We start from the raw sequence: 13,602 nt of genomic DNA on the forward strand, positions 1-13,602 counted from the left end.
ATATGCAGGTGTTTTCCTTGAGATGCCATAGAGATCAAGTCCTGCTCTTGTGAAGTTCAAGACTAGAGGGAACAGAGCAGATATGTAAATACACTGCCTGAGCAGTGATCAGGCAGTGAGGTGCTGTGCGGAAGACTGAGGTTGGATGACAGAGGATGACTAGGTGGCTGCTAGGCGGGTGCTGGGGATGGCCTCCCTGGGAAGGTGGGGTCTCAGCTGCACGTGCGATGAAAGTAGAGCCAGCAGGTGAATATCAGAAGCACCAGCGTTGGAGGTGGAGGGAGGTGGCTGGTGCCAAGCCCTAAAGTTCGTACGATCAGGGAGCAGAGGAGCTGGTGTGCGGAGTAAGGGAATGTGAAGGAGTCAGGGGGTGAGGGCGGGGACCTACTAAGCAGAAGCCATAGGTAGATCTTTGTCAGCCAAGTTGGGAGTTTGGACTTTTTAAGTTGAGATATAATTCATATACAATAAAATCCACCCTTTTAAAGTGCAATTCCATGGTTTTGAGGGTATTTACAAGGTTGTGAAACCATCTCTCTCTATTTCCATGACCTATTCCTCACTCCAAAAGGACCCCATGCTCACTAGGAGTGGGATGGTAAAGTAAGCCCCTGGAAGGTGAGCGGGAGAGGCAGACCTGGTCATCAGGCGCCTGTGGGAGGCGGGTTCCAGGGAGACCACGTGGTCTTCGCTACACTTCAGGAAGGAGATGGGGGCTGGGACTGCGGTGGTGGTGATAGAAGTGGAACCGGGTGAGTGGGTGCAGGTGTGTTTTGCAGGTAGACCCGACCTAACTCTAACGCAGCGCTTCGCACGTCATCTGCGGTGAAGAACCAGTTTGTTAAATTTCCGGTGTCACAGACTGAAACTTTTGAAAAGTATAATAAAGTTAAAATAGAGACAGTGTTTCCAGGGGACATGGCTAGAGCAGTGGTCTGTGGGGTGGGAGTGTTTTAGTCTGTGGCATTCCTCTGTCAGCTCCTTGGATTGATCCAAAACCCACCTGGTCATACTTAACCAGGGAAACAGGTGGTTGTTCAGAACTTTGACTGGAAAAGTATATATTTTTTGAAAAGTATATATTTTTTCTAAAAGGAAATTCAAATTCAAAAAGAAAAAATACTTTGGAAAGAGGTAAAGAGCAGCAGTATTTATAAATGGTGAAAATTGTTAAAACCCCAGGTGCCCGAGAACTGCTATGTGCACACGTCTCTTTCCCCCGGGCAGGTCTCTCATTCCTTCCTCTGCTCCCACAGCGCTGGGTGCTCCTGGGGCGCTGTGCACGTTGGTGCTGACTCACCTGCAGGCTGCCTGTCCGACCTGCTGCGTCATGGCGGGGGCTCTGCACGTCTTGTTTATCCCTGAGCTCCTGGTGCTTCATACGGTGCCGGCTTGTACATACATATAGATATATTTCAGATAGGGGAATAAAGTATGAATATATTAATGTCATGGAATACTAGATAGTTATAAAAGTGATAAGCATGCAATATATCCTATATAAAAAATTATATTAAATATATAAAAAAAGTAGTTCCAAAATAATATGAATACTGACTGCTGTGCACAGATACTTTACATAACTAATGGAAGCCTAGATGGGTTTCCCGGTAGGACTGCTCTAATGAACCCTATTGCATCATTAAGCTTCATAAAAAATCATTTTTACATAACATTTACTTTAATTCTCATCTTTCAGGAGACTAAAAAGGTAAATCACATTTTTAATTTGGAATTAAAGTTGAATCAGTATTGGTCTTCAACCACTAACTACCAAAAACAGACTTTGAGGCAAAATATTTATTATACTAATTTATTCCATCTTTATCTTACTTTCCTTAACAATTTTCTTATTTAAAAAATCTTATATATATAGATTTTTTTTTTTTAACAGGTTGTAATGCCCCCGTTCCTCATTCTCTGTTCTTTCCTACTTTATTGGTCTCTACCATTTTTTCTACCATTTCATTTGTTTGTCTTGTTGGTAATCTTTCTCTTTTCACTAGAATGTAAACTTTTTTTTTTTTTTTTTAAATATATCTTTATTGATTTCAGAGAGAGGAAGGGAGAGGGAGAGAATGATAGAAACATCAATGAGGAGAGAGTCATTGATCAAGCCCACAACCCGGGCATGTGCCCTGACCGGGAATCGAACCCCGATCGCCTGGATCCTAGGTCGACGCTCAACCGCTCAGCTACGCCCGGCCGGGCTAGAATGTAAACTTCTTAGGAACCTGTTTTGTTCACTGCTGGTAGCCCCACAGCCTAGAATAGTGCTAGGTATATAGTACTCCATAAATTTCTATTGAATTAATGTATTAATTATAAATAAATAGGTATACGTGTTCATTTTTATATATGTGCTATTTTCTTCAAAATCAATAATTTATTCAAAAATATTTGATCAGCTACTGTGTACCAGACATTGGGATGGAGTGGTAAGCAAACGGGCAGGGTCCCTTCCCTTCATTGTTCTAAAGTCATCTGCCAGGCACTGTCACAGGTGGGGGACAGGGATAGCCACGGGAGGTGCTCTAACAAGGAAAATGGGGATCAAGGAAGGTCTCCCTAAAGAAGGGACTTAAAAGACGAGTAGGAGCCCGCCCTGCAAGGGAGATGGGAGAGAGGGAATGCTGTGCCCTCAAGCCTCGTGGGCAAGTGACAAACAGGATGTATGCTTCCGAGAAACGTTCATCTATTCAATCAGAAATTCAAGAGATCATTAGATAATTGGCTAGCTGTTTTCTCCACACATGGGTACAGAGGATAATAGGTATTTTCAGGTTTATCACCTTAAAAATATGATGACACAACTCAACTGATTCTTAACCTTGTCTTTGAAATACAACATTGTCCACTCTTTCGATTACTTTGCTGAATCAGCACATATCTCTTATTGAAACTCTTTCCTTTTAAAAACATAGATTTGTTGAAGAGGGCCATATCCCCTACGTAAATGCTTTCCAGCACTTTCCGGAAGAGATGAAATTGTATGGGCGTGACAAAGGCATCTTTGCCATAGAGGTGAGTTACTTTCTCCTCACTTTGTGGTCACTCAGAAGACACAAGAGTGGTGTCATGATTGACATTCTTTGTCTGACTTCTTGTTTGGTGTTAGAGTTTTTTAAAATGTTACTAGTTTATGTTCTGTCCAGATGTGGAACGTTAGTCGTCATTAGTGAAGAGTGAGTTGTTATTTTTATTTTCCTCGTGGCCACTGTCGTCTTGTAGGTCATCCTCAGGATACAGTTGTAGGGTGTGTGCATTGCAAAAGGCATCTTGTTGAGACTAAACTTCAAAAGTTTTGTATAAAGGCCTTTAAGTAATTTCAAATTTTCTATAAAATGTTTTTGGTTGTTATTTGTACACTATGTTACTTTGGAGAATGTAAAAGAACTTTACCATCTTGTTTCAAGAGGCAGTAATTTTAAGTCCTTGGCTTGCATGAGTCTTTCTAGACCCCTTTTCAGATGTCTCCCATGGAAGGGCTTCCATCCTTTAGTCATGAGTCTTTATCACTGTTTTTAATACTCAAAGGCTATCTTCACTTTTTCACCATCAGAAGGTCTCCATTTACTAAACAGCATTCACATTAAGCATTGCCTTCCACTTAAGCCGTTATCTCATAGACCTCCCCATCTCCACAACCTTCACATTGTTTGCAGTTTAGTTTGAGAGAGACATGTGGCCCTTACTACGCCCCGCGTGGTAATTATGGTTCACTTTATCCTGATTTCACGTACGAGCAAGTGCCTCAGAAAGGTGGAGTGATCTGCCCCCTCATGCGGTTGGTGGTCTCAGACTTGGAACGCTCATGCTTTTGCTCTGTTTGCCTGCTGTTCTGCCCTCCTTGGCACCGAGTTCTTTAGTACACTAAACAGCTGCTGTGGAAATATAACAGTGTAACATGCTAACTGTGAATCATTGAGCCAGAAGGAAATGAATGACTGGAACCAGAGATAAATACATTTGCAACATACCATAACATTTTACACCCAAGGTTATTAAATATTAGCAGCATTTTGCATTGAATTAGAATATTGGTCACTGTGAATGATTTGTAGAGAACATTAGATTTTTAAGTCAAATGGCTCCACCCTCAGAACAGCTTGAGCCAGAGCAGTTCCTGTAGATTAGGGAATGCAGAGTGTGGGGGTGGGTTCCCAGGGCTGCTTCTTTAAGTCACTGTTTATTTATACCCAGGAGAGATAGGATGAGTTCCAAATGTGCTTGCCCTTGCCCGTCGTGGGAAGCTCGGGGAAGGAGGTAGAGCTGCAGCTATCACTTGACCTGGAAAAACAAGAGACACATTAGCAGTGGGAGTGCTTATTATGGACCAGGCCCTGTTTCAAAGACTTTGTGAGCTCATTTATTATTCATACCAACCCTGTGAAGTATACAGTAGTAGTATTACCCCTATTTTACAGACAAGGACACTGAGACAGATATTAGGTAACTTGCCTGGATTATCACTCTGAATGTAGTCCAGCACGGCCAAGGCAGCCTTAGTTTGGAACGAGACAAAAAAGAGGGACCATACCAATCGATGAGGGGTGGGTGAGGGGCGGGGTGAGGGGTGGGGCAGGAAGCAGCAAAGGCAGGAAGTAGGAGTAGGCTGTGGAGGCAACAAGGGGTTACTGAAGCCACAAGGTAGCCCTGTGGCAGAGATGGCATCCAGGACCAGAATGCATGGGGTAGAGGAGCCAGCTGGAGGGTGGTCCAGTTAGTAGTGGCAGTGGGGTGGCGCAGACATGCAGCTGGCAGGAGGCACAGGCTGGCTGACTGCAGCAGCCTTCCTGAAGGGCGGACCTTTATAAAAGGCAGGGTAGTCTATTTCTCAGCCTGGGCAGGGCTGCGACGGTGGAGTTAGAGGACTGGAGACAGGACACATCCTGCTTGTTCAGTCAGTACGCCAAGCCCCAGCTAACTTGTCAGAGATGTGGTGGAACTTGGGTGGAGTTGAGGAGGAAGACACAGGTATAAGATGCACCCAGCACCTCTGGAGACCTTTCTCGGCTGGGAAGAGTATAACACCAGGCCTTAGTGTCGGAACCAGCCTGACTTGAGGTCGACTGGGTGCCATGTTTTCAAGTGGCCACCATGCACAACGAAGGAAGTCCGGGCACTACTGCTGCTACCCCGAAACTGTCACATAGAAGCTTTTCTTAAAGTAATTGATTTAAAATCTGTATAATTCATTAGTCATTTTACATGTAGCTGCTAAAAACTGTTTATGGCTGGTCATCTGAGCCTTGTTTAAATGGTCTGCTGGAAGGAAGACATCTGGTTCAGCAATTCTAGGTGTGTGTCTTTACATTTGTTCTCTTTTCCTAGAGGAACTGATGGAACCGAGTTACCATTTCAGCAACAACTACCAACTCGGTTTTGGTTAATAAAAAATTCTGTCTTTCCTCTGTTTCCCCATCCCTAGTATGTTCCTTATCTTCCCTCCTAGCTGACTAAGGTCTAACCCGATTTCTCAGAGCTGTTCACCGTCCAGTTTCTGTGGATCATTTTTGCTTGGTGGAGGTTATTTGCACTTTTTTCTGATGCCTAAAATTATTACTTAGTTGTCTTTAACAGTTTTTAATTGTAAGCTTCTCAGGAATAGACCCCAGAATTTTTTATAGAGCCGTGGGATATTAAAGCTGGGGGGAAATTTAGACATCACTCCGTTTACTTTTCTTATTTTTCCAATAAGGAAACTGCCTACCAAGAAATGTGTCTTGGGAATAAGTATACCTCTGCTTCATTAGGGTTCTGATGAGGATTACTTGAGATAATATATTAAATAAAAGTGTAGGCACATTGTGGACATTCAGATGCTAATAGGCTGCCCTCCAGGCCCCTGGGAGGAAGAGCTTTTCTTCTGGGTGGGGACGGAGGGGGTAACCAAGCTGCTTGGAGGAGAAACCGTGTCATTTTTTGGAAAATAAAGTTTTCATTTTAAAAGTCTGTTAAAATCAAACCTTTGAATGCACCCATTTCTAAATTTTCTCAAAGTAGGTTCCAGGAAGTCTATGGATATGACTTGTTTTTCATTATGGTGTCTTAAAATTTTGATTACCATAAATTCAGCTTCTTGCAAAGGATATTGCTTCCTGGGCTCAGGTTATATACTTGAAATTGGTACCTAACCAGGAATTGCATTTTGGATTAAGAAATTTGGTTTCACTTTATAATATTCACATAGACATTCAAGTTTCACTCTATAAAAATAATATTCTAAAAATATATTCTCTGTATCCTTTCAAATAGTAATGGATCCTGTTGTTGCCAAATGTTTAAATGACTGCAACGGTGACATAGAATGTGCAGAATCCAGAGACTGTTCCTGTAATACCAGGGTGGCTCACATTTCTCAGAAGCCTCCCTCAAGTTTTTAGTTAAGATTTGCACTGTCTTTCTAGGGGCAGTGTGGTAAGAAGTGCCTCTAGCTATTATGGCCACATGCATTTCTGGTGATGATTCAGGGTTTCAGCCTGAAATACTGTGTTTTCAGTATTGGATCAAATCTGAACTGTTTTCTGCCTCTCCTAAGTTTTTACAATTGGAGACAAGATTTGTAATACTGGTACTATTTCTTGTTCTAACATTTACCTTGTCTGATACTAATGTAACCACTTCAACTTTTTAAAAAATCAGTGTTTGCACAATATACCTTTTCCCAATCTTTTTATATTTAGCCTATCTTTAGCCTATCTTTATCGTTATATTTAAAATGGGTATTTGGGCCTGGCCAGTGTGGCTCAGCGGTTGAACATCGACCCAGGAACCAAGAGATCACTGGTTCTATTCCCAGTTAGGGCACATGCCGGTGTTGCAGGCTCAATCCCCAGTAGGGGGCGTGCAGGAGGCAGCTGATTGATGATGTTTCTCTCTCTGTCCCTCTCCCTTCCTGTCTCTTTAAAAATTAATGAAGACATATTTACAACAACAAAAATAATGGGTGCTTGGTAGATAATATGTAGTTAAGTCTTGATTATTTTTAGCCAATCTGATAATCCCTGCCTTTTAACTAAAGTGTTCAGACCATTTACATTTGATATAATTATAAATATGGTTGGGTTTAAATCTACCATCTTACTATTATTTGTTCCATCTAGTCTTTATTCTGTTTTCGCCTCTTCCTGCCTTCTTTTGAATTAAAATTTTTTGGGTTCCCTTTAATCTCCATTATTGATTTATTAATTATACCTCTATTTTAATTGGTTGCTCTAGAATTTACAGTATTCATCTTTAACTTATCACAGCCTACCTCAAATAATAATGTACCCGTACCTGTATAGTGTAAGACCTTTACAGCAATATACTTTATTTTCCTCCTCTGATCCTTTAGTTTCAAACATTTTACTTTTACCTTGTTACAAATCCCACAATACATTGGGATTCTTTTTGCTTTAAACAGTCACTGTCTTTTTAAGGAATTAAAATGAGAGAAACTATTTTATATTTACTCACATATTTCTAGCATTCTTCCTGTCAAAAAAGTCTTTTAACATTTTTTATAGTATAGATCTACTGGAAATAAATTCTTTTGGCATTTCTTAATCTAAAAAAGTCTTAATTTTGCCTTCATTTTTTAAAAAAAATATATCTTTATTGATTTCAGAGATAGAAACATCAGTGATGAGAGTCATTGATCAGCTGCCTCCTGCACTCCCCGGCTGGGGATCAAGCCCAAAACCCGGGCATGTGCCCTGACCAGGAATCGAACCGTGATCTCCTGGATCCTAGGTGGATGCTCAACCGCTGAGCCGGGGCTGCCTTCATTTTTGAAAAGACATTTTCACTAGTAGTATATAGAATTCTGGGTTTGTATTTTCTTTCAGCATTTTAAAGATGCGGTTTCATTTTCTTTAGACCTGCCTTATTTCTTTCTTTTGTTTGTTTTTGTTTTTGTTTTTTGTATTTTTTTTAGCTTTATTGAGGTATAATTGACAAACTTGTAAGATATTTAAGTTGTATGTCATACTGATTTGATATATGAATATATTGTGAAAGGATTCCCCCCATTGAGTTAACACTTCATCACCTCACATATTTATCTAGTAAGAACATTTAAATTCTGCCTTAGCAAATTTCAGTTATATAATACAGTGTTATCAATTAAAGTCATCATGTTTTACATTGGATTCTCAGACGTTATTTGTCTTACAGCTGAAAGTTTGTGCCTTTTTACCAACATCTCCCAATATTTTCCCCACCTCCAGCCTCTGGCAACCAGGAGCTTTTTAGTTTGACATGATCCCACTTCTTTATTTTTGCTTTTGTTCCCTTTGCTTTTGGTGTCAAATCCAAAACAATCATTGCCAAGATTAATGTCAAGGAGCCTCCCTCCTTTGCTTTTTTTCTAGGAGTTTTATGGTTTAGGTCTTAAATATAAGTCCATTTTGAGTTGATTTTTTTGTGTATGGTATAGGATAGTGGTCCAGTTTAATTCTTTTGCATGTGGCTGTTCAGTTTTCCCAACACTATTTTTTGAAGAGACTATCTTTTCCCCGTTGTACATTTTTGGCTCCTTTGTCATAAATTAATTGGCTGTACATGTGTGGGTTTATTTCTGGGCTCTCTGTTCTGTTCCATTGACCCATGTGTCTGCTTTTATGCCAATACCATACTGTTTTGATTGTTATAGTTTTGTAATATAGTTTGAAATTGGGAAGTATGATGCCTCCAGGTTTGTTCTCCTTTCTCTTTGTCCTTCTGTGTGGGGTCTTCTGTGGTTCCATACAAATTTTAGAATTGTTTTTTCTGTTACTGTGAAAAATGCCATTGGAATTTTGATAGGGATTGCATTGAATCTGTGGGTTGCTTTGGATAGTATGGACATTTTAACAATATTAATTTTTCCCATCCATGAGCACAGGGTATCCTTCTACTTATTTGTGTCTCTTCAGGTACTTTTATCAATGTCTTATACTTTTCAGTGTCCAAATCGTCCACCTCTTTTGTTAAATTTACTCCTAGACATTTTATTCTTTTTGATACAATTGCAAATGAGATCATTTTCTTCTCTTCTTAGAGTTCATTGTTAGAGTAGAGACACAACTTCTTTTTGTATATTGATTTTATATCCTAAAACTTTACTGAATATATTAGTTTTAACAGTTTCTTGGTGGAGTGTCTAGGGTTTTCTGTGTGTAATTTCCTGTCATCCTGAAAATGGAGACAGTTTTATTTTTTTCTTTCTGTTTTGGGTGCCTTTTCTTTTGTTTCCCTGCCTAATTGTTCTGGATAGGACTCCCAGTACTTCCAGACTGCTTCTGATGTATTTATTCCACAATATATCAGGAGGCCATTATGTAGTGGCATTTGATTGACAAAACAGAAGAGCATCCTATTAATATTTTAGTGATAAATAGATAAGGGCTATAATTTCTGCTTATAAGCAAGGATATTTAACAATGCAAATTATGGGTGTGTTGGTATCACTCTGAAAACCAGGTGTGAGATAAATAATCTTATCAGTTAATTTATACTATTTTCCAGTGTACGGAACCCAATAGTGAATTACTTTGGTCAGAAAATGTCTGTGTGAGGTTACACTAATGACACTTTTAGGAGAATCATACCTCATATTTGCTAAGTGAAAGCAGCGACTTAATGTGGATTGTCTGTGATTAGTTTGATCCTGGGCCAGTACCTCCCAGTAGCTGGTATGCTCAGCCCAGTCTGCCCTCACCTCTACTTTCAGGAGAGAAGGGGACCCAGGCTCCGTGCTAGTCTACAGAAAACCGAGTCGTAACAAAGGAACATTGCTGCAAAAATAATCACATTACCCTCCGAGATCCAATAGAAACTGGGGAGGTCTGCCCTTCTGGATGCCCGCATTGACCTTCCTTAGTACAGATGGGTGGAATGTGAACGTGTCCGTGCAGCAGTCAGCAGGATCTCTGGACAACAGGTGCCTCTTAGGAAGGAGGACCCCATAGGTCTTTCCTAGCTCTGGTCCTGGGGCCAGGACAAATCACTGGTCCTGTTTAGCCAGCAAGTCTTCATTGGTTGTCAGTTCGTATGTTTGTGTTATTCCTAAGATTTGTCTGTCTGCATAGCTGACACCATTTCTGAACTCACCCCCAGGACCAAGACTGTTTCACAGGAGGTAATGTGCTTACTTACCACAGACTCTCAGTGGACTAGACTTTGAACATTAAAAAGCATTTTTTGTTACTACCTGGTAGATTTACAACCAATAAGATGATTCCAGTGGGCTGGACATGCAGAGTGAATTGTTTTGTGAATCATAATTCGCTTTATTCTTCCCCCACAAACACACACACAGCCTTGTCCCTGCTTCGGACATAACTTTCAGTCCCTGTTAACTGTGCTTTGTGATGGGAAGTCTTGCTGTAGGTGTGGATTAGCAGGTGCGTGTAGCATTAGCTGCTTCTCAGCTGGGTCTTTGCTGCGGAACAATCAGAATGAGGGTGAGGCTGAGCAGGAAGTTCGCCTCTGACAGGGCATTATAATCAGGCTATCTCAGGAGCCCGCTGTTGTGTAACAGAAACTCTAGCTTGTCCTTGCCTGTCAGAAGGCATTGCTTCATGAAGGAAAATAAACTCACTGAAATATTTGTGAAATTCAGTGAAACCCTCTCCCAAGCACTCATTTTCAGTGCCTGCTAGGACAGTTTATTATGGCCTTTTAAAACATGAGCCTTGTGATTTTTCACTGTTGTAATGAAATGAACCTGTTCCACCCTGGAAGCCCCGTGTGTCATATTTACTGTACCTTTTAGACACATCTGCAGCCATGGCTGGTTCAGTCCACACTCCCTCCCGCCTGCCCCCTCGGTTTTCAGGAAAAGGGGGAAGGTCTGGATGTCTTCAGGTGACTGTTTATTTAGTTGACAGGCAGCTTTTCTTCATTGTGTGCTTTGCCTTTGCTCACAAAAGTGCATTCACGCTTCCACAGTATGTTGAAACCCTTCAATGGAAACGGCTTTTCGTTAACAAAGGGAGCCTTTCTCCCCTCCCTCCTTCCACGTCTCAGTTCTCCACCAAGTCTTGGCTTCTTCAGCAGCTGCGCCTCCACCAGAAAGGACAAAAGGTGCAATTGTGCTGGGCGATGGCAGAGAAGATAAGGCCTTGGAGTTGTGTGTGGGCTGCTGGGGACTGCTTTCCTTCTGTGTTTGGTTTTGTCTTGTTTTTGTTATCCCAGAAGGTCGAGCACACCTTAAAAACAAACCAAATAGAGAGCTTTAGAGACCCTAACCCTTTATCCCAGGTGAACTCTTTCTTTCCTTTAAGCTGCTCCATAGTGTTATGTGGGCCTCTCTGCCCCAATAAAAACAAATCTGATGGAGTCTCTTAAAACATGGGACAGGATACAGACCACAGACAGCAGCTGGATGGTTCGGTTTCTTTTTTCAGGCAGGCCTCCTGCCAGTGCCCTGCTGAGAGCAAGCCGGGAGAGGACAGGGGTGCAAATTAAGTTTCAGGACTTTTCTGAGTCACAGCTCCCAGCTCCAGGTAGATAGCCTTTCTGTCTGTCTGTCTTTACTTACTTAATTTGAATACAGCCTCCTTTATCTGCCTTTGCCTTTTCTGCTGTTTTATTTTTGACTCAAGTTTCTGGAGTATGGTGCTGATTCGAAGCATCATTTTCTTCTAGCAAAAATCTTTTAGTGCATCTGGTAGATTAAATGGGAAATCTGGTCTCTTTCAGGGAGACCATCTCTGTACAGGCACTAAGTTACCGCCGCCTGACTGAAGGGGGCCTGGGCACACGTGTATCTATCACAGGTACATGTTTCTCTACCCGTGGGGCTCCTTTTATCCTTTCAGCCTTGATTTGCTTCATTTTTATATCTTCAACCCACAGATCAATTTCTAAACAGAACGTCTGTCACACACATGACTCACTGGTGGCCCTTGAGTGTTTCTGAGCCCTCTCCAGAAGTAGGCATTTCGCCCCTGGGCAGGCTCAGCAGGAGGGAGAGGAGCCTGGAAGTCCACCCGAAGCTCTAGCTCTCCCCCAGCATTCGAATGTCAACCAACAACATTCTGATCTCTCTGAATGAGTAGAAAGAGAAGATGTTATGCTGGTTCAGCCAAACCCACGGCGTGGCAGGCACATTGCCAGGATGACTCACTGCCCTGGAGCTGTCTCACGCCCTCTGTGAAACTAGGTCCCTGCTGGCTGGAGGGAGAAGGAGCCTCCTTAGGAGCAAAGTCACTCCTCAGGCACCTCCATGGGACGGCCTTCCTGGATCGGGTTTCAGTGCAGTCTGGGTCCTCAAACTTTGCTCACTCTCTGGGCCACATGTAGCTCTGGGGCTGTTTGTGCAGTCTTTGTTAGAATAACACACTGACGGCTCGGAGGTCTACCTGGGAGGAATTAGGGTGAGTGTCATGGTAACAGGTGTGCTCAGTGCCCCTCACCCCACGCCTCCCTTCTGCCAGGCAGCGGGAGGAAAAACCAGCTGCTGTTTTCTTTTCACCCTGGCCTCCCACACGTCGCAGCATCCCCAGAATTTGTGGGTGCACCTCTGTCTTCAAGCTTGTGGGGTAAAACCATGAGGGTTTCTTCTAGGCTGCAAGAAAAATAAGAATAGGAAGCCACTGCTTTTTATTTTATTTATTTTTGTGTGAGATTATCCTGGAAAGCCTGTTTAAACTACAGATCCTTAGACCCAGGGTCAGAGGTTGAGCCCGTAAGTCTGGTGTTGGACTTGCATCTTACAAGTGATTCTGATAGAGACGGTGCTGTGAGCACAGACAGAGCCTAGTCTTATCTCCCCACCTCTCTCTCTCTCTCATTATTCCAGCTTGTTCCACAAAACATTTGAGGTAGAATTAGACTAATTAGCAGATAACCCAAGTCCAGTATGAAACAGACACCACTATACCTTACTAAACACGTGGTTTTACACAGGATTCTAGTAGTCCTCTCATTCTGCTCAGTACGTCACAGATCGCCAATGAAAATGCGGTACAAATACCTGGCAGCTTCTATGAGGCCCTTCCCTTGCGTTGTTCTGTACGTGGATGCATTTTCTAAAGTCAGAATGCCATCGTTCCAACACAGTCACTAAATGTTTACTGTAATTACTATGATTGTTACCCATGTTTTAGAATCTTGTCAGTATCAGAGCCTGTTGCCCTTGCTTGGCTAAGGACCGTGGACAGAAGCACCCGTCTCACTGTGGTCCACTTCTCTAAGATGTCATGTGACAGGGTTAGATACTTGCTGAGCTTGCGGTGCCGGCCCCCTCACTAGCCACGCTCGGTTGGAATCGGAACAGGTGTGTAGGGAGGTTAGTCCCTCGCCAAGCTGTGTGGGGCCACCACTTCAAGTGATACCGGAGGGAGAAGTAGCATTTTTTTTCTTTTTTTTTACACATATCTTTATTGATTTCAGAGAGAGGAAAGGAAAGGGAGAGAGAGAGAGAGATAGAAACATCAATGATGAGAGAGTCATTGATCGGCTGCCTCCTGCACCCCCCTAACTGGGGATCGAGCCCACAACCCAGGCATGTGCCCTGACTGGGAATCGAACCCCGATCACCTGGATCCTAGGTCGACGCTCAACCGCTGAGCCACAGCCGGCTGGGCAGAAGGTAGCATTCTGATGCTTTTGATGATGCCCCTGGGACAG

The 13,602-nt window shown here is 42.5% G+C and overlaps 1 protein-coding gene across 3 annotated transcripts in view; it reads left to right on the top strand.

Moving 5' to 3' along the window:
• TAF1B (TATA-box binding protein associated factor, RNA polymerase I subunit B) overlaps positions 1–13,602 on the top strand; it is a 47,810-nt gene that overhangs the window by 15,019 nt on the left and 19,189 nt on the right. For all 3 annotated transcript variants that reach the window (XM_081157168.1, XM_081157167.1, XM_081157169.1), the window contains one exon: positions 2,925–3,024. In XM_081157168.1, the coding sequence (XP_081013294.1) occupies positions 2,925–3,024 (100 nt within the window). The remainder of the gene's footprint in view (positions 1–2,924; positions 3,025–13,602) is intronic.

Source organism: Miniopterus schreibersii, assembly GCF_964146895.1.
Source record: "Miniopterus schreibersii genome assembly, chromosome: 13".
NCBI lineage: Eukaryota > Metazoa > Chordata > Mammalia > Chiroptera > Miniopteridae > Miniopterus > Miniopterus schreibersii.